The 19,587-nt window shown below is 42.7% G+C and overlaps 1 protein-coding gene across 1 annotated transcript; it reads left to right on the top strand.

The window, feature by feature from the left end:
* Positions 1 to 6,839: 6,839 nt before the first annotated feature.
* LOC131677131 (phytanoyl-CoA dioxygenase domain-containing protein 1) lies at positions 6,840 to 17,312 on the top strand. Its single transcript, XM_058956755.1, has 3 exons — positions 6,840 to 7,124; positions 15,867 to 16,420; positions 16,483 to 17,312. Exons 1-3 carry the CDS (start codon positions 7,101 to 7,103, stop codon positions 16,763 to 16,765), a joined length of 861 nt encoding a protein of 286 aa, XP_058812738.1. The 5' UTR covers positions 6,840 to 7,100; the 3' UTR covers positions 16,766 to 17,312.
* The last annotated feature ends 2,275 nt before the right edge of the window (positions 17,313 to 19,587 follow it).

Below are 19,587 nucleotides of genomic sequence, written 5' to 3'. Positions count from 1 at the left end.
AATGGCACAAGGGCACAGATGGCTTCTGGAGTTTGCCGCCCACACTCTCCTCGTAGGAGAAGAGCACTAATTCTCTAGCCACCGCTAGCTTTCTTTCAGTCATACAGAAATTGCCACATTGCGTGGATGGTCGAAAAAAGGTAGTGTTTCGAGGAGTGCTGTTACCCTACGGAAGCAATTAACTACTAAATAGATGGATTAGAGTGTGTTCGAAGCACATAAAAACCTCTCCCCGAAGTATTGCCGTAAGGTAGTACTGGGAAGGAATCAGGTTACGTGCAAGAGTAGTTGTTGTAATTGAGTAATTGAGAGACTGCCCAAACCCGTTCCACGTGTTGTTGGTTTTTTATACATTTTGATCCCATTCATTCATTCATTCAAGGTGTTTTTGTATATTTTTTCATCCTGATTACAGCATACTGGCCATGGTAAACGATAACGGAAGGACATGAACCACGAATTGAACGGGCGACTTTGGGCTGATAGTCGTACTGTTCTGCTTCCTGAGTAAGGAAGGGTACGTTCGAAGCTCGTCACCAGACTCGGTGGTTTTAGGTTCAGCTGTAACATTCCTGATTAACGCCGATCCTGCTCTGGACTCGGTCCCCATGAGGGATCGTGTTCAACCCTCGGTTAACCTCACTGCTTGCATAGATGACCAATGGACGTCATACAGCGAGTTGAGAATTGGTACCCACCAGCACGTAGACATCCAAAAAACAAATGTGATTGGAGAGGTACGCGGAGCCAAGGAAGACGCGATTGCGTTTGCAAGGAGTGGTAAGCTGCAAAGATCACCGGTAGCCACAGCGCGTACCAGCTTGGTACAGAGTGAGCTACGAGAAAACCAACTTAAGATGGGATTACTGAATCGAGTGTTCACCCCGAGACCAGGTGGTGACACCACCCTGAATCACTCACATCTTGGGAAGTCGTACTTGACGGAGGTAAGGAAAAGGATCGAAGAGCTCTATGAGTTCGCGAAGGACAAGCACAATGTACACACCAAGTTGAAGCAGTCTTAAATCGACCGTAACAGCTGTTGCACGCGAGCAGAAGGCGCTCTTGATGAGAGCTGTATCAGTCGAAAAAGCTCTGGTAGATAGCGGCAGAACACGCACCGGTAGAAACTGAGGTGACACCGAAGAGTCACCACAATCCTCGTTCGGAGAGAAGAGCAAGGGACACGCCGAGGGAGGACAAGAAAAAGCAAAAGAGCAGGTTGGAGGGCACCAGCGACCAGAGGAACGTGGGGAAAGACCGTGGCGGGAGCATCGTGGGAAGTCTGCAGGCGAAGCGAAAGGAACGGAAACAAAAGGAAGAAAAGAAGAAGGAACAAGAGAAGAATGAAAAACGCAGGGCTCTCGAGAGAGGTACAAGGGCAATGCACTGATCATCGAAGCGAACGATAAGAAGTCCTGCGCCGTTCTTCTCAAGAAAGTGTGAGAGGGCCCAGAGCTTAAGAAGTTGGGAGAAAATATTGTTAAAACAAGGCGCACTCAGAAAGAGGAGATGATCTTAGAGTTAAAGTGAGAGCCCTGTTGCAGGACGCCAAAGTCGAGTGTAAGGGTCTAGACGAGATAACGCGTAGAAGAACTGAACTGAACGAGCACTGCATCTTAGATGTACCAGCGACGATCCGGATTAGAAAATCGCATGGAGGCCCTCAAACGGCGGCGATTCGATTACCGGTGGTCGTTTCTAATAAACTGGCGGAGACAGGCAAGGAGGCAAGTCGGATAGTCGGTGTGCTCGCCGCTCCACGAGTTACCAAACACTTGGATCTCGGACATCAGGCGAGGAACTGCAAGGGCCCGGACAGGTCTGCACTGTGTATAAAAGGCAGAGGAAAGGGGCTAGTTGACTGCACGAAGCAACCGTGGTGCATGATCTGCCCTGCCTACAAAAAAGCGAAGGCAGGCCGACAATGATGCAGATAACCCAGCTAAATCTCAATTGTTGCGACCGTGCACAGCAACTGTTGTGGCAGTCGACAACAGACGAAGTGCGACGTTGCAATTATTACAGAGCCGTATCATGTTCCTTCCGATAACGGTAACTGGGTGGTGGATAGTGTAGGGATGGCAGCAATCTAAGTGATTGGCAGTTTTCCTGCCCAAGAGGTGGTGGATAGCACACGCGAACGGCTTCATGATCGCCAGAATTAACGACGTATTCACATGGCTATTATGCTCCCTCACGGTGAACACCAGAGCAGTACAAACGGTTGCTGGACGCACTAACCGACTTGTTAGTCGAACGAACGGTTGGTATAGGAGACTTTAACGCTTGGGCCTTGGAATGGGGTAGCAGGCTGACCAACGCAAGAGGTTACAGCTTGTTGGAAGTCCTGGCGAAGCTGGATGCAAGACTGTGTAACGAAAGTTCCGATAGCACATTCCGTAAAGACGAGAAATCCATCATCGACATAACATTCTGCAGTCCATCGCTGATGGATAACATGAATTGGTGAGTTCGTGTACACACCTAGCGGCCACCAAGCGATCCACTACACCATATCGGTTCGCGGTATTGTATTGTAACGCGGAGAGTGATGACTGACGAGCGGAAGTGGAACATAAAGGACTTTGAAATGAACCTTTTTGTGCTGTCAGCTTCACTCCAATTTCGAATGCCGATGAGTTATCGGAAGCAGTAGCGAGGGCACGCGAGATAGTGCTAAGCAAGTCCATCTGCTACAAGGAGTTGTGCAGAGAAGTAAAAGCTGGCCCCTGGGGTAGTGCTTACCGTTTCGTATTGGCCAGGATCAAGGGTCCAACGACGCCAGTCGAAATGTGCACTAACAAAATGAATATAACCTTAGAGGGTTTTCTCCCGAATCACGACCTAACCGCATGGCCACCTACGTCGTACGTCAATGTAGACGGTGTAAATGTTGTTGATAATCGAGTCTCCAATGACATCCTTATAGTGGCAAAAGGGCTGAAAACGAAATCTCCCGGACCGAATGGTAACCCCAACGTGGCACTGAAGACCACGATACTGGCGTGTCCGGACATGTTGGAGATGGTACTACAGAAATGCCTGGACGATGGCTACTTCCTGGATGGATAGAAGATCAAAAAGCTGGTGTTGCTGCCAAAACCATGGAAGCCACCAGGAGATATAGCATCGTATCAGTCTAAATGCTTGCTAGATACTCTTGGTAAACTTTTTAACAGGGTCATCCTCAACAGGCTGACGAACTACGCTGAAAGTGGTAACGTACTATCGCAGAGGCAGTTCGGGTTCCGGAAAGGGATCTCAACGGTGGACACCATCCGCACAGTCGTCGCGTTGAAGCGAAAGAGAAGGGAATCGACGTGAAGAACGCGTTCAACGGCGCCGACTGGGTGGCGATTGTACAGAATGCGGGTTGTCTGCACACAGAAAAAAAATGTTGGTAAAAATAAGAGTTTTTCACTCTTAGCAAAAAACAACCAACGCATACTCTTAGTTTAAAAATAAAACTTTTGTTTTGAGTACTATTCTTCATATGATCAAAAGGAAAACTTTTACTTTGATTATTATTCTTGATTAATTTAAAAGTTTTTCTTTCAACCTAATAGTTGGCGTTGGTTGTTTTTTGCTAAGAGCGGAATACTCTTACTTTTACCAATATTTTTTTTCTGTGTGTGTGAAAAGCTCAGAAAAGTTACTTTCAGAATCGAGTACTGTTCTACGAATCGAATATGGGGCAGAGGTCAATTAGGGTCACGACGGGAATACCTCAGGGCTCCATGCTTAGCTCAACGCTCTGTAATATAATGTACAATGGAGTGTTAACACTGGAACTGTCCAGGGAAGCTGAGATCGTCGGCTTTTCAGATGACGTTGTTCTAACGATAACCGGTGAAACTCTTGAGGAGGTAGAGATATTGACGGCAGAGTCAATAGGCATCGTGGAAACCTGCATGTCTGATGTCAAGTTGCAGTTGGTTCACCACAAGACGAAGGTAGTGCTGGTCGGCGTGCCATGATCAGCGTCTGGGGACAATCCGTCCCATCGATGCATGCGCTGAAACACCTTGGTGTGATGGTCGACGATCGGTTAAACTATAACGGCCATGTCGACTATGTATGTGAGAAGAAATTCCGCCACGGTGAAACTCTCTGCCGGTGTAGATTAGGTCTACCGCTGGGGATCAGTTGAGTAGTACGCGACGTAGCACTTGGTTCGGGTCGTCGAAGCGTCAGTGAACTGGACGTCATGCTTCACCGGAATCGCCAGACCGACCTCGACACCCTACCGGGTACCGCGAGGCAGGCTGGATCCACCGCTGGGGATTAGAGCGAGAAGATCGCGTCGAATAGCTATCAGTGGGTTGTTGTGGCGCTAGCTAACCGGAAGTTACGCTCCATTCGAAATCTCTGGACAGACATCAGCACCTACTGGCTGGCTCGTTGAGTAGGCTATGTCCACCGCCGAGGACTAAATTGATCAGATTGGGACGAAGCGGGGAGCTAAATGGCTCACTGAAACGAGCATCGGCATCGGGAGAAATCTACCACCGGGGAATTCTAAGTAGGGTAGGTTCACCGCGTGGACTATCCAACTATATTGCAACACAAATGGGGGCTAACTGACTCACTAAACAGATTTCGGTATCGAGAGAAATTCCGAGGCCGAAGAACTCTCCGTCGGAGTAGGTTGGTGCACCGCAGGATAATATTCAACTAGATCTCGATAAAGCTGCCATCTAATGACACAAGGAAGCGGCTATCGTTGTCAGGATAAATTCCTCCGCGGGGAGCTTGCAGCCGAGTAAATTCGCTTCCGAGTAGATCGTGATAAAGCTGGGAACTGAATGACTCATGAGAATATAAACTAAATGGCTCATGGAATCAGCATCTAAACGGCTCACTGGGACGAGAGCTAAATAACGACGTAATAAATGGAGACAAGAGAAGAGTCGAGAGTTGTTTGATCCGGATTATTATGGCATACTACTGCCTGGACATTTTTAGCACTTTTTAACATAACAAGTTCTTCATATCATCGTGATGCCTAAGTCAGTTTTGCATTAGGCGACGATACTTGTATTATTATTGTTTGGAGCGAAACTGAGTCAGGCTCTAAATCCAACTTCAATAAAAAGACTGACAACGGTGGGGGTAGCAACCTGACTGAATGTCGAAATCAAGCAAAAACGGTATCAGTCACATCTGATACCTGCTGTTATCTCTGGTTTAGCTGATGAGGTACCACATTTCTGCTTCAGCCGTCCGTTTCAGGTCACATGCTGTTTAGAGCCGCTCGTAACATAGTGGAAGTCGCGTCTTCTAGTTTCACTGTCAAAATAAGATCGATGATCTGTAATTCGATTTTTCCTAAAAGCTATTCATTCTCCAGCCGGTAATGCGGCGAGGAGGGATACGAATGGTATTATGAGGGGAAAATGACCGCAAGATATGCAATGTTTCCTACCGTGATATTATTTTACATACCACTTTATGGCCGTCAATCTACTGTGTCTTTGGAACCATCATTTTTTGGGAAGAAATGCGTTCATTAGCAGAAACACTGTTTCAGCGAATCAGAACTATTGATAAAAAAAATCTATTTTTGATTAGTATATTGATGGTGTAAGGAAGGCCCCCCAACATTTTTTTTAACTTGCAGAGGCATTATAAATTAATTTCAATTTTATATTAGTTTCTAACTCCAAATCATTCCAAACCAAATTTGTACACCAAAACTGAATTTCATTAAATAAGGTTATTACGTATAACGAACAGTACAATGTTCATTTCATAATCGAAATTTAAGGCCCAAGCCATTTTTTCTGGATCCACGCTTTGTGTACGGACAAGTTGAAAATATTAATTTTGTGGACTTGAGATTGACATATTGAAACTGTTTTGTCAATATTTTTGCTGGCAATATTCTTGTCTCGTTTACTAACTGCTCGATGATTCGGCGGTCACCCTATAAATGAGGGAACTCACGAGTGCAGTGCTGATTTACGCAGTCACTCCTAATCAGCGTTAACTTATTCAAACAGCCGTGTTTCGAATGACTGCTCATGTAACTTGCAATCTTTTCTCTATTACCATTAGTTTACATACAATTTTACCCCTCGATCAGCATACTAATACATTTTGCCGATTAATCACTGAAAAAGTTTAATTACATATTTGCAGATCATTGTGCGCACTGCGCAATACAGAACTCTCACCTTCGAAAACGTATTATTTTACAGTGATTACCACCGGCGCAACCAATTCACTTACGCATTAGCGGCAATGATTGACAAGATTTACGCCGTAGGCGCCAAAATCCAATCGAATTTAGTCGAACAAACTGTTAGACATCGAACGCTTTTCAGTATAGACAGACTACCATTAGACGAAGTGTAGATCGCCAGCGGCACTTTCCAAACAGCGTGATCTTGAACGTTGCAAACGTAAATAAACAGCCACTCATCGATCAGGCATGTGCGAGAGTGAGAAACGATCTTTCCTATCTCTTCGAGAGCGCCTCTTTCAATGCAACACAAATCAAAGAGAGCGAGTGACTCACGAAAATCAATGTGCGCGGTTCACTTATTTTGTTAACGTGTTGTATGGTGCTTTTGTTATTGATTTTTTTTAACGATACGACCTGTTAATCAAGTTTAAAGTTTTTGTATTTCCCATAATCCCGAATTTCCCGTAGTGAACCACCCAATTGTTTGGATGTTTACGCACTACTAAAACTGTTGGTAGCCGTTCAATGTAGGACCATCAACGGCACTATTGGCATCACTGGATCTTTTAGCCTCTCTCCGCTCTAGCGGAGCAACAGAACACGCAAGTTCCCCCAAGGTTGGCCATGGTATAATAACGATCGACTAAGCGTACATTGCGGTCAGTTTGCAAACAGAATTTCGAAGCGTTCGGTCGTAGCGCGTGGTTCCACGTATAGTATTATTTCGCTGGTGATTTACCGTGTTCCGTATTCTGCTGAAGATAAGAGGGAGAAAGTTCAAGTTCAGTTGATAAGTGGCTCATTATCGGTCTCTGCTGTTAAACTGAGATAATCGTTCGACTGGTCGGTTGTAAATTGAGACCGTTTTCATTTTCACAAGTCAACTTTCTGGATCGTTCCGTTCGCAGCGATGAGGAACCTTCTGATCGATCAGGTAAGCCAGGCGTCGAGCTCATCTGCATATTTTTAGCATGCTGCGATCATGGATGTGCAATTTTGACAGTGTCAGTTCTCGGGAAGAACGCTCAGCTGTTGCCTGCTGCGTATTTTGCGTTGTGAATTTTGCTTTCAGCGAGTTGTCCGAAATGCGACGGGGGCTTGTAAGTCGAGAGCAATACTTGCGGAAAATTTAGTGGGTGAGAAAACATTTCCTCATTTTCCACCGGACCGGTGTGATCTGCGTTGCGTTTGCTGTTTTTGTTGTTGCTGATGTTGTTGACGCCGTTTTTAGCTTGGCAATTTGTTTCTAATTATAGAAACGATCTTTTTGGCAGAACTCATTCGGATCTGTGTGAAGTTTTGCATACCTTGAATATTGACCGCGTACCTGTTGGGAATTGCGCTTCGTGTAGTTGCTTAACCGAGTAAAGGTTCTATGACGCTATCGTAATGGATACAAGGTCGTTCGTAGATCTAGCTTGAAAAAATGTACTTTTTTTTCTTTTTTTTTTCTAACATGAATCAGCCTTCCTATTTGCTTAACTGTTAGCGATGAATTGAAAGGCAATAGTCTCAGTAATTAGCCTTACTTGTTGTAAACAAATCTTGCCTAAATCAAAAGTTATAGCTATTCAAAACGTTGTTGTACATATTAACATGAGTGAGGATGAAAATATGTAGTTTAACTGCGTTATGAAGCTGAATTTCTTTTCGATATTTGGGCATTCGAGATTTTTGACATTGAAATGTCTGGGGATTCTACAATTTAAAAAAAAAATCTGTGTAACTGTAGCTTAGGCTTACGGAGGCCATCTATCTTGAGTCACAGACTAACAGACACAACACTTTAAAACCAAGATTCGCGCGCTTTAACGGTCATTTTAAATATATTTATAGTTGGGACTGTGGCCACATTTGAAAGTATGACGCCACTGTCATATGAACAAGCATATGGGGGATAGCCCACTAGTGAAAAATTGCTTCCAAACCTGAGGGGTAACCCACCAGTAAATGAGTGTTTGGGACCGTGAATAAAAGGTGGAGCTAGTGTTCTGTTAGTCTGTGCTTGAGTATCGTCGTTTTCGCAATGCAGTATTGATATTCAACGCGTTAGCCCAAGCTGAATTTTTCGTTTTGTAGAACAACTTAAATCACGTCATTGAAGGTGATAACGATAGAATGAAGTTTTCCGTGTATATAGAAAATGACTGTATAGAGGTAAGACTACATGACTTATCACTGCATACCCCTTCTAAGCTAATTCCAGGGTGCATGTCGTAATACGGAGAAGTAGAATCCGATGCAACTGATACTTGGGGCAATTTCTTCCCGGGCATTTCTAACGGTGTTCTTGTGATGAAGATGCGTGGCGAAAAATCTATTACCTCCTACTTGACTGTAAAACTCTCAACTCAGGGAGCTATAATTGAACACACTATGTACCCATGAGGGGCGAACTCCTACGTGCAAGAAACTGTAACCAGACAGCTCACCATGGACAACCTTGCGCGGAAGATGTAGAGAAGAATGCATGTTAACCGATTGGCAACGCATCTACGGCAAACCAACCTGAAATGTTTTCAGTACCTATCCCTGAATCACCATATTTGTGGTAGCTATTCAGACCTTAATGACAACCGCAAAAGGCGCATCCAGCACCCCAAAATCAACTGTAAGCAACTTCGATGAAGAAGTCAATAACAACGTCGATGGATTTACACTGGTAACTTGAAAGTGCAAGAAACAGGGAAGAACATCAGATCGCGAGCCTCAAGACAGCTTTAATGATGATGAACATGACAGGAGAGAATAGAATGAATTAAATCCCTCATGATGCAGTAGGCGAGTAAACAAATGTTTCCCCGCCGCGATAAAGGTCTCCGAGATCCAACGGATAACATTATTTTTTACACCTTGTCATCATATCAATGATCCACGGCTCCGTTGAGCTACTGCTATGAGCTGTGTCAAAAAAATTAATTAAAAAAAATATTATTTATACACCAGCCGATTCTGAGGGGCTTTTTTTAAAAATTGGTAATAATTTAAAATCTGTGCTGACGGTACAGGAAGAGATTTTCGGCAGTGTTGGCATAAACACGTATACATTTCAAACGAATACCAACGTTGCCATATATACCGATTTATCGTATTTATACCGATTTTTTCATTCTTCACCAATATACCGATGAAGAGACTAAAATACCTTTTTTTTTAATTTATTACGATAAATACCGATTTTCAATATAACATTTCAAATAGATCATGAGTTGTTGGTGTATCTTTTGAAAAGTGCCCTCTCCTACAGACTCTTCAGACACAGACTACCCGGAGGTGCTGCATGGTGTTCTGATAGTGTTTGAAATGGGTACAACCCATGAAAACACTATCACCATGGTCCAGCACATCCTAAACCATGTAAAACCCATATTCTGGCGTATTTATGGATTTTTGAAACCATTTTATGGGATTCTGATGGTTGTAAAATTTGCAGCCAGCCTGTCAACCAAATGAACATGAAGGCTGAAGTTGAGAGTTGTCCCCACAAGTAGCCGGACGCATCTACACACGACGCGAGGCATAAGCTCCTGCAGAGCAACTACTACGCGGTGCTGCTTTAGGATAATGGAAGTAGCTTGAAAAGTATAGTTATCGGCCGTATTTCAAACTCTGCCGAATCGGAACTCACTATTTGAGTTCCAGTTTACAGGAATATACAAAAATTGGAACATTCCTCAAGACAAGAGGTATGGATAAGGTGTGATATGCCACCGGCAAAGCCATTGAAGGTGGATTGCCACCATTCGACGCAGTAGCTAGGATGAGCTTGGAAACTTAAATCCGCTAGCGGTGAACTGACTGTAATGACTCTTCGAGCCACGGTAAATGACAGGGTAGATGTGAATGTTTCGACTGGACGTTGTGGAATCTAGGGTAGGTTTCGGCAATGCAGTCATAGCCCTGAAGAAGGCCCAAACCAAGGGTCGAAACGTCGACGAAGATAACAAACAATCGACACAATTCGTAAATGGCAGGAATTGCTGAAGCTGGTAAATCTATCCAAACCTGGAGAAAGTGGTGTAAAACCCGTAAGCCCGGAAATCGTCTCCAAAAACCAGAGTCTCTGCGTCAACCCTTTCGCATATCAAGTTTCGCGTTGCTGACTCCTGCTATTAAATAATACTATTGTTGGTCAGATTATTTTGTTAACCCTTTCATGCCCACTTTTTTCTAGTGCGTGTAGGGTTTCAAAACTATTTTTTCTTGAAAATGGTGGGATCAAGAAACTCGAAAAACCTTTTTTCATAAAGGTAGGTGCTTCCCTTGCAGTGCTAGAAGCTGCTCAATTTTTACCTTCCAATGCTCGCTACAATTCTCCTAGAATATTTACAATAGTCCAACTCCGTGGAAAACGTAGCCAAAAATAGTCTAAATTGATAAGTTTTATCAGTTTTCACTAATATTGCAACCTAACGAAGTTGTATGAAAAAATCATTTTCTGTCGTCAACGTAAACTGTCCCTGGCAGCACTGCTCCACCGGAGTTCAAATGGACTATTTGCAATAACTTCAGTTCTAGAGCTGATCCTTGTAACTGTTAATACTCAAATGAAAGCCAATAGTGACATTTATTAGGCTTACTTGGTTTTGTGAGCAAATCTTGCCTCAATCAGAAGTTATAGCTGTTTAAAATCGTTGTTGTCCACAAACAACATGGGCATGAATGGGTTAAATAAACGAATGAATTAATAAACTGAAACGTTGGATTTGAATGTTTCGTGTTCCAATTGTCAGTGAGTGATACTAACTTGCTGACTATATATCCAAACTAACACCAAATTGCAATTCAGGTAATAGGGATCTTTAGGGGTGTGCGGGTTAAGGCATATTCTGATGCAGATTAGTACCGTGAGTTAATATCTCAGTCCTTTTTCAATTTTTTGGCCCGAAACTATTGAAAAAAACATTTTTTAGTTTGTTTCCTTTTAGGACAATAACACATCCAAACCCATGCGACTTGCACGACCCTATAGGTTGCCTTATCAGATCTACCATAGTTTGCAGATGAAACTTGAGATGGCAGGTTGCTAGCGGATTGACAAAGTACCAGATCATGCTGTGTGGGGTGCTGTCCCGGTTAACAATGAGGCGAACGAGATATTTGCAGATACGTCATTTAGTAGGACAACTGTCAGTTTGCTGGTTGAGTTTAATTTGGTTTTTTTAAATTTAAAAATCATAAAAGAATAATTAAGGTTTAAGAATGATATGAGTGTACTCGTAAGGACACCCGCTACCAATACATATGAAAAACTGGCACAATTTTTCCAAATTAAAGATCCCTATTATAGAATGTGTCGCAACTTGCCTAAAAAGGAATTGCATACACAAATTTGTATCTTCTCAGATAGCCAAGCAATCCCTAATGCACTTAAATCCTTTACATGTACATCCAAACTGGTTTGGGAATGCATTCAATTACTTTAACAACTTGCCATGTAAAACAAAGTGAATCTGGGCGCCTGGGTTGAGGGAAATGAGAAAGCGGATCAACTCGCAAGGTTAGGCTCTTTGAAGCAATTCATTGGACCAGAAACATTCTGTAGTATATCTGGCTGTTCTCTGAAAGAATAACTAAAAATTGGCACAGAAATATGGTGCAATCCATAAACGATTCATAACACCAGATAATAAAGTAGCTCAAACACTTCTCAACTTATCTAAGAAAGATTTCAGTACTTATACTGGGTTAATTATTGGACATTGTGGTAGCAATAATCACATGAAGATAATTGGGATTTGTAAGTAGTGGTTTGCCACTACTCGGGTTCTTATTTGCCCGGCGGACCCTTCTTATCAGGGCGGCCTAGGTGCCTCTACAGAATTTCGGATTTTCGATACACAACAAAAAAGATAAACAAAAAAAAATCAATAAGTTAACCGACTTTATTTCTTCTCTACTACACTGTGCACTGCTGCATCTCGTTGATCTGCTGCTACCGTTGGCGGAAAGACGGGCGGTTTATACCGACCAACCGGAATTACAAAGGCCGAATTCTCCCGGAATGTCGTCGGCTGCTTTGTTGGAACCTACCTAGCGACGTTGGAGAATTATCGCCGGATCGACTTAGTCGCCGCAAGCGATCCCGGAAGTCACCGCAGTGCACCTCCCAAGAAGAATCTTTGTCCGCCGCCCTACTTCGTTCCCCTTGGCGATTAACTGTGAAGGAGAGCTAGGCTCGTTCGACTGATCCGCCACACTGAGAACGGTCGGTGTTTTGATTCCTTCTCGTTTAGCCGGAGAAGCGAGAGCACTCCTTAGCGATCCCCTTATGGCGAATCAACACTTTCGGCGGTATAACTTGCCGTCGCACGCGCGCACTCTACCTCACTGGCACTAGTGGCGGGAAACAGTCCCGAAAAAGGATCGATTATTCTGGGTGTCTGTTCACTGCCGTGGTTCGTCACTCTCTAGCCAAAACTCGATGGCCGCCTTCCGCACTCGACCATCACAAACACAATCCGTCTCACCGGATAGCTGTCAACTATAAGCAGCCTAACCAGCGCGCACGTATTTTTGCAAGAGGAGAGCAGTAACCTAGCTAAACCCTATGCTAATTATACACAGATGTCAAACAAAAATTACTACACCTACTACTATCTGCTCAAACAAAACCGTTCACAAACGTGAAAATGAGCAAAAATTTACAACTAAATGTGAACGGTATCGAACAGCGGTGAGCATAAAATTATGTAAACAAATACACTCTACAGCGAATGTACGCAAAAATAGGTATAAATGTGCTAAATTGATACCCTGGCGGGTTACAGATTGAAGCCCCCCACGTGTCGCTTTTGCAATAGATATCGACTATCTTTGGAACATTTATTGTGACATTATCCTGCACTATTCACAAAAAGGAACAAATTCTTCGGATTGGGACTAACTGTACCATCGAGAATCTGGTCAATCTCTCCTAAACAGGTAGTGAATTTCATACGATTTATAATATCTGATTGGGAAATGCTAAAAATCCAGTAACAGCGGTTACTCAAATAGTATCTAGCTGAGATGGTAAACAAATATTAAACAGGGGATATTCCACGATAGATAAAAACTGGTCGCAGTGGTTAATGTACCCAACAAAGGAAAAACACCAAATTGGTGTCAGTTAGACACTAAATCCGAACAGTTCACACAAAATATGTGAACGCCTAAAGCAACTGGCTGGTACCGAGTGATGTCTTGGTTACCCAAGCACAGAAGCTCTGTGGTGACATTTACTACGAGTGGAATACGAAACATTCAAATCCAACTTTTCTAAGTTAGGTCTTGTTCCCTCATAAACAATTTGGTTCCTTTGGGAAAAAATATATGTTGCATAAAAAACTGAAACGTTAGAGGATTTTCATAGGATAGAGTTTTCAGTACGTGTCATGCATTCATCTGACAAAAAGTGGTTTGTTAAAACAAAACGACGCCTCTAATTTATTTTATATAAAAGAAACATCAACATTTTCCTCGTGGCACGTACATTCGCGTCCCAATTTCGTCAAATATTTTCCGCCATAATTCAACATCGGAAACATTTTGCGTGTTATCCATTAAATTTACACCCACTCTCGGCTGTTAGTTTGCTCTAATATCAAAGTGCGGATCCCTCCTCGCGCGTGCTAATTCCACGGGCTGAGCATCAGTGAAATTTTACACACGACCCGAAAAACGGCCGACTTTCCCGCGCCGGCTGAAATGCCTACAACATACCCGTTGTTCCCATTTCGAGGCGAACTTGCCTTTTCCCTTCTCACCGCATAGCAATTCACACCCAGGTGCACCGGGTAGCAATACTAATTGATTGCGAAGCAATTATTATGCTATTTACGACTACAGCACGTTTCCTTATTTGTACAAAAATTACCACTGACCGAACCGTGACCAAACTGTAACGATGGCTGACAGACAATTGAACCTCTCACCGAGTGAGTTATACCTAGAGATCTTCCGTGTGCCGGTACCCCACGGGTAAGGTTGATAAAGCAGTCGGAATTTTATGGCGCCGCCCATCGGCCTGCTGTTTAAGCTGACTCAGTTTCAAAAACTGGTACTAATTTGAAATTACAATTAGGTGACTGACTAAGTGACTGATGGCGTCAAAGAATCGGTCGGCTGAACCTGAAGCCCGACGGCTGACCTCCCGCGCAGCAGCGGTTTCCTTTTAGGGAAACCTGTTTCAATTTGTATAGGTATATAGTCGGTATATAGTTGGTATAGGGAATCAAACTTGAAACGATGTGGATGTGATTGAAAGTTGATGGATGTACCAAAACACAGCAGGGTAGCGTTGTAGGCATCCCCGGGCAGACTAGAAGAATAGGAAGATACTAGAAGAACTTTGGTGCAAATAGGGAAAAAGTGGTCCTATTTTTTATAGCCGTATATAGGACCCCCCCCCCCGCGCACTATTAAATTAAATGATGTTTAGGTGCTCAAACTGGTATTGACCTTGTAAATTGTACATGTACATCCTGTGGTGATCTGGCTTTGAAATGTACATTCCGTCGTCTGAGCATGTACTTGAGTTTGTGCGGTCAGGTCAGAAGGGATTGGTTGGGGCTGCTGCATTCTCACCACAAAACACTGTTGAGAACATCGGAGAAAGAGTGCCGAACCAAATCCTGGGCACCACCGCGGCGTTTCAGTAGCATCTGGCGGCGTTTACGGGTTGCAGCTGCAGTATTAGTTGAAACCTGGAAAATCCAACCAGCGACAATCGTTTTCTCTCTTGTTTAGTGCTAATCCATAAAGTAATGCGCTGTATAGCGCATCTTTGTACGAATACAGCGCACTATTTCCGACGTAATTCCATTCTTTAGAACCAGAAAAATACGATTGTCGCTGGTTGGATTTTCCAGTTTTCAACTGCAACCAGAATAGAACAATTCCAAATGGCGTCCAGGATTGTCCAAATTTTTTCTAAACTATATTTCCCTCAGAGAATGCTATACCCACAATTTGCATTTTGATCTCGCACCATACACAAGTCTAGCAAAATTTTCTATAGTCAAAAAAGTCTCCATATTCCTTTAGTCTCACGCTATGCGCTTCTACCGGTCGCGACCCGTGCATTCGGTGTTTTGTGTGTGGGCAACGAATGATGCAACCGCCGGTGAAAATGCGCACCACAAACGCCGGTTTATTGCACAACAACGAGACATGCTCTAAAAATAGTCCCTTTGGACAAGGTGGCTCCTTTTAGAGGCAAAGATCATTGGCGAGCTGAGTGAGATCAGCCGCGGCGGCATACCGCTCGGAGAGAGATCTACCCCCCACCCCCCCCCCCCCCCAGTGAGATTTCTCCGTTGAAAAGTGAGCGGGACCGGAAAAGCGATGGGAAAGGAAAGTAAGATAATTTGTTGTGTCTGCTGGGGTGATGATTAAGACGGATAAGAATGGCTGTTGATTCATATGCGCTAAACAAAGCGTTTCATTCTGTTGTTTCGGGGGATATATGACAGACAGCGCTAATTTGGCAAATCAGAGAAAGAGAATCGGCATTTGCGGAATGCCGGAATGTGCACTTTGGTCATAACGTCAATGCCCGCTTTGAACTTGAAATATGCCCAACAGCTGTTCCGATTGATGAGTTTCTTTTAAATTTTATTGAACGCTCTGAACTATTTTTTTTTCATTTCGAGTTAGACTATAATTTCAACCACTCTATTTCCTATATTTATAGATCGTAGACGATGGCTATGCGGTGATAGACGACTTTCTAACCCCGGAGGAGGTCTCCGAGCTGTTGGAAGCGGGACAATCCCTTCACAAAGATGCCCCCAAAGAGGAGCGAAGAGTTTTCAGTACTATTAATTCCAAATCAGCCCAAAGCAAAGACCGGTATTTCATCGAAAGTGGTGACAAAATTCGATACTTTTTCGAAGAAGGTGCTGTCGACGAGAACGGCGACCTTCTGGTGGATCCCTCGGTCGCACTGAATAAAGTGGGTCACGCGCTGCACACAGATCATCCGGTATTTTCGGAGGTCACGTTCTCAAATCGGGTAAAGGAAGTATGCTGGCAGTTGGGCTTCAGGAAGCCAGCGGTAGCGCAAAGTATGTACATCTTCAAGAACCCTGGAGTTGGCAGTGAAGTTAAATCACACCAGGATGCCACTTATCTGTACTCGGAACCCAGCTCTACCATCGGTTTCTGGATACCGCTGGAGGATGCAACGCAGCAAAATGGCTGCCTGCAGTTCATAAAAGGTTCTCATCGGAGTGGCGTACACAGAAGGTAGCCTTACAATATTAATGTCCTCATTTTCAAATGGTTGAACTCTAATTCGCCACCAACAGGTACATTCGTAACCCGGACCAAACTTCGGAAGAGCTGCTAATCTACGATCGACCGGCTCCTCTCTACCCACAGTCCAATTTCGTTCCGGCACCGGTGAAGGCAGGCTCCCTAGTTCTAATCCACAGCCAAGCGGTGCACCGGAGCGATGCGAACAGATCGAACCATAGCCGGCATGCGTACACTTTCCACGTGATCGAAACGGAAAATTGCGACTACTCCAAAGATAACTGGCTGCAACCGGCCGCGGATCGACCGTTTCCGGTACTGTTCGAACGGGATTGAGAAGCTGCAGATACGCGTGATCCGCGCTCGTCTCACAGTGTGCCATAGATGATGATTTTTTTTTTTCTGTATGTTGTAAGCGAAAAATATATATTTTTACTTAAGCTTTAAACTATTGGCCATTCAGAAATTTTCGAAAGAATCGAGTAAAACTCTATGCTATCAAAATTGACATGCAACTGCTAGAGCAGAAAGTTCGTTGAATTATTGCACATGTAATTAGTCCGCGTTACTGTCTGTGGAATTTACAACTGCTTCCGTACATCATAATGTGAAATGACCACAATGTGCATCAGTTAGCAAGCAGCGTAGATGGTTCTGGAGGAGTGCTTATCTTTTCGCCACACAGTGTCTAGTCAGATCTAGCTTATTTTATGCATCACTGAGATGGAGAAATTATAATTACCAAGTGTTGTTTCTGAGCGATTTCTTTCTTTCAGTTGAACATTAAATAAAATTATGCGTCGAGGGGAGTCACTGGACCGAATTTATGATGTTGATCCCATCGGTGGTACAGATCCGCTCGAGTATAAAACAGGAATAACAACACTGCTGTTTTTTACTAGTTCATATGGTAATATTCCTATTACAGCAGTAGAGCCTATTGTGACTCTGTTCCGCACCTCTTGGTTTTGAACCAAGCATATGAGATAATGACTATCCATTTGGCTAAAAAAGGTGTACAAGAAGAAGTTCAAGTTTATTTTTAGTAGCGCTGCGAATGTTCCAGATTTATCTGGAATCTTCCAGATTTTTCCCAACTGAACAGCGAATGTCTGTTCAAGCCAGACATTTTACCAGATTTTTCAAATTTTGCCAGATTTTTCCAGATATTTTGAATTCTACGTTACAACCCAGCGGGGATTCCATTATGCCAATTTTTTTAAAGCTTCTAGCAAAAAGTCAAATTTTTATTCTATCAGATTTTTTAAACTATAGAAGTAGTATCACACAAATTTTGGAAATCTGGGTCTTATTCGATAAATTCACTTTCTATGAAGACCAAAATGTATGCCAAATTTCGAAGACTTTGAGGTCGCTGTCAAGTGACAGATTTTGCCAGACATTTTTAGTTGAACTGCCAGATTTTCTTCGAAAAATAGTGGCAACCCTGATTCTTAGTTAGTTATGCACATATTTTATCGGAAGTATCGGCTAAATCCAAGTTTTGATTAAAATCTTGAAATATCTGGGGCCCTATTCTCACAGTCACGTCACCTAGTGACTACACCGAGGAAAAAGTGCTTAAGAATTTCATAAGTCTCGACTTATGAACCTGTACAATTTTGATTCCATTACACACTTATGCATTACATAAGCATGTATATGAATTTCATAAGTTCGCCTTATAGGATTCATACACGTGTCTTAAGATTATTATAAAAATGTTATTGTGAAAATGCCATAAGGCCAGACAAGTGACAACATTGTTGGATTTAGTTTTAGGCCGATGACAAGCTGAAGCGGAAAGCGAAGCGTTTGCGGACGCGTCCATAGTGTTTTGCCGCGTTCGCCCCGCTTTTACTATGACAGTATTACGCGTTCTACATGCACACGCCAAAGAGATAGGTCAAACGCATTCGCTTCGCTTACCGCTACCGCATCGCAAATCGCGTAAGCATGTCATCGGCCTTAGTCTGGTGCTCTGCTTCCAATTAGTAGCAAATAAATGTAAGTTATTTTTTGTTTATTGATTATTGTTTCAATTATTTATGTTATTATTTTGCAGCATCTCAATGTAGTGAAATAGCAGAAGTTTCAACCGTAGGTGTTTAGCCAATTTCGAGGAAACATCTAGCATCATAACAGGTGATTTTTTTAACTGGAGCCTTCTAAATATAAGTGTGGTTATGTTTATTTTCATCTAATTTAAGAAAATACATGTGTAGAAATGAATAAAAAATGTTTTCTTATTTATTTTTCCTATCAGGTGCATATATCACATACACGAATCTCATAATAATTCTCTTTTAAATTTATATTTTAATGCGATAATTAATATAATCATATTCGTATAAAGGTCATAAGGGGCCGTACACAAATGACGTAGCTTTTTTTCGGCGTTTTTCGATCCCTCCCTCCCCCCTCGTAGCATTTTGTCACAAAACTCTAACCTCCCCCTTGTAAATAACGTAGCATTTCTGACAACCCCCCCCCCCCTTTCCAACGCGACCGGGGAATGAAGAAAAAATATGTTTTACAATTTTTTTAAATACGTGTGTTTACAAAATTTTTGACGGATTTTATCAACATTTTGATTATAACAGCAAATTGCGAACAAAATAAACCCATTTCATGACAAATATCGCGTTAATAATTTTGTTTTGAGTTTTATATGTCATGGAACATGAACAAAAGATCTCTCAGTTCACGATGCTGCAGCTGCCCATGATTCTAAGAAGCATACATTCGATAAAATTACTAAATTTTGTTTGGTTGAATCCGAAGAGAAAACTTAATTCAGCTAACAAACTAAGTCTACTAGTTAGCAAGATTAGCTAACTAATGTAGCAGGTTAAATCCGTATACACGTAAACTTACCACATTAAAAATTTCATGAAAAGTAACTTGTGTGAATTTAAATTTATTTCTCTTGGGTCCTCCATTCCCATCATCCATCAAATTGTTTTTTTTCTAATCAATGGGTTTTAATTCTCGTAAAAAAAAATCTTAATGCTACGTCGCGCAACTTCTGACCCTACCCTCCCCCTCGTCACACTTCGTCACAAATTTAGTATACCACCCCTACCCCCCAAAATGCTACGTCATTTATGCATGGCCCCTAAGAATGTCCAAGGGAATTTCATAAGTATTTCTTATGA

Source organism: Topomyia yanbarensis, chromosome 1, assembly GCF_030247195.1.
Source record: "Topomyia yanbarensis strain Yona2022 chromosome 1, ASM3024719v1, whole genome shotgun sequence".
Lineage (NCBI taxonomy): Eukaryota > Metazoa > Arthropoda > Insecta > Diptera > Culicidae > Topomyia > Topomyia yanbarensis.
The sequence above is the reverse complement of the archived record's forward strand: the minus strand, read 5'-3'. Positions and strand labels throughout refer to the sequence as shown.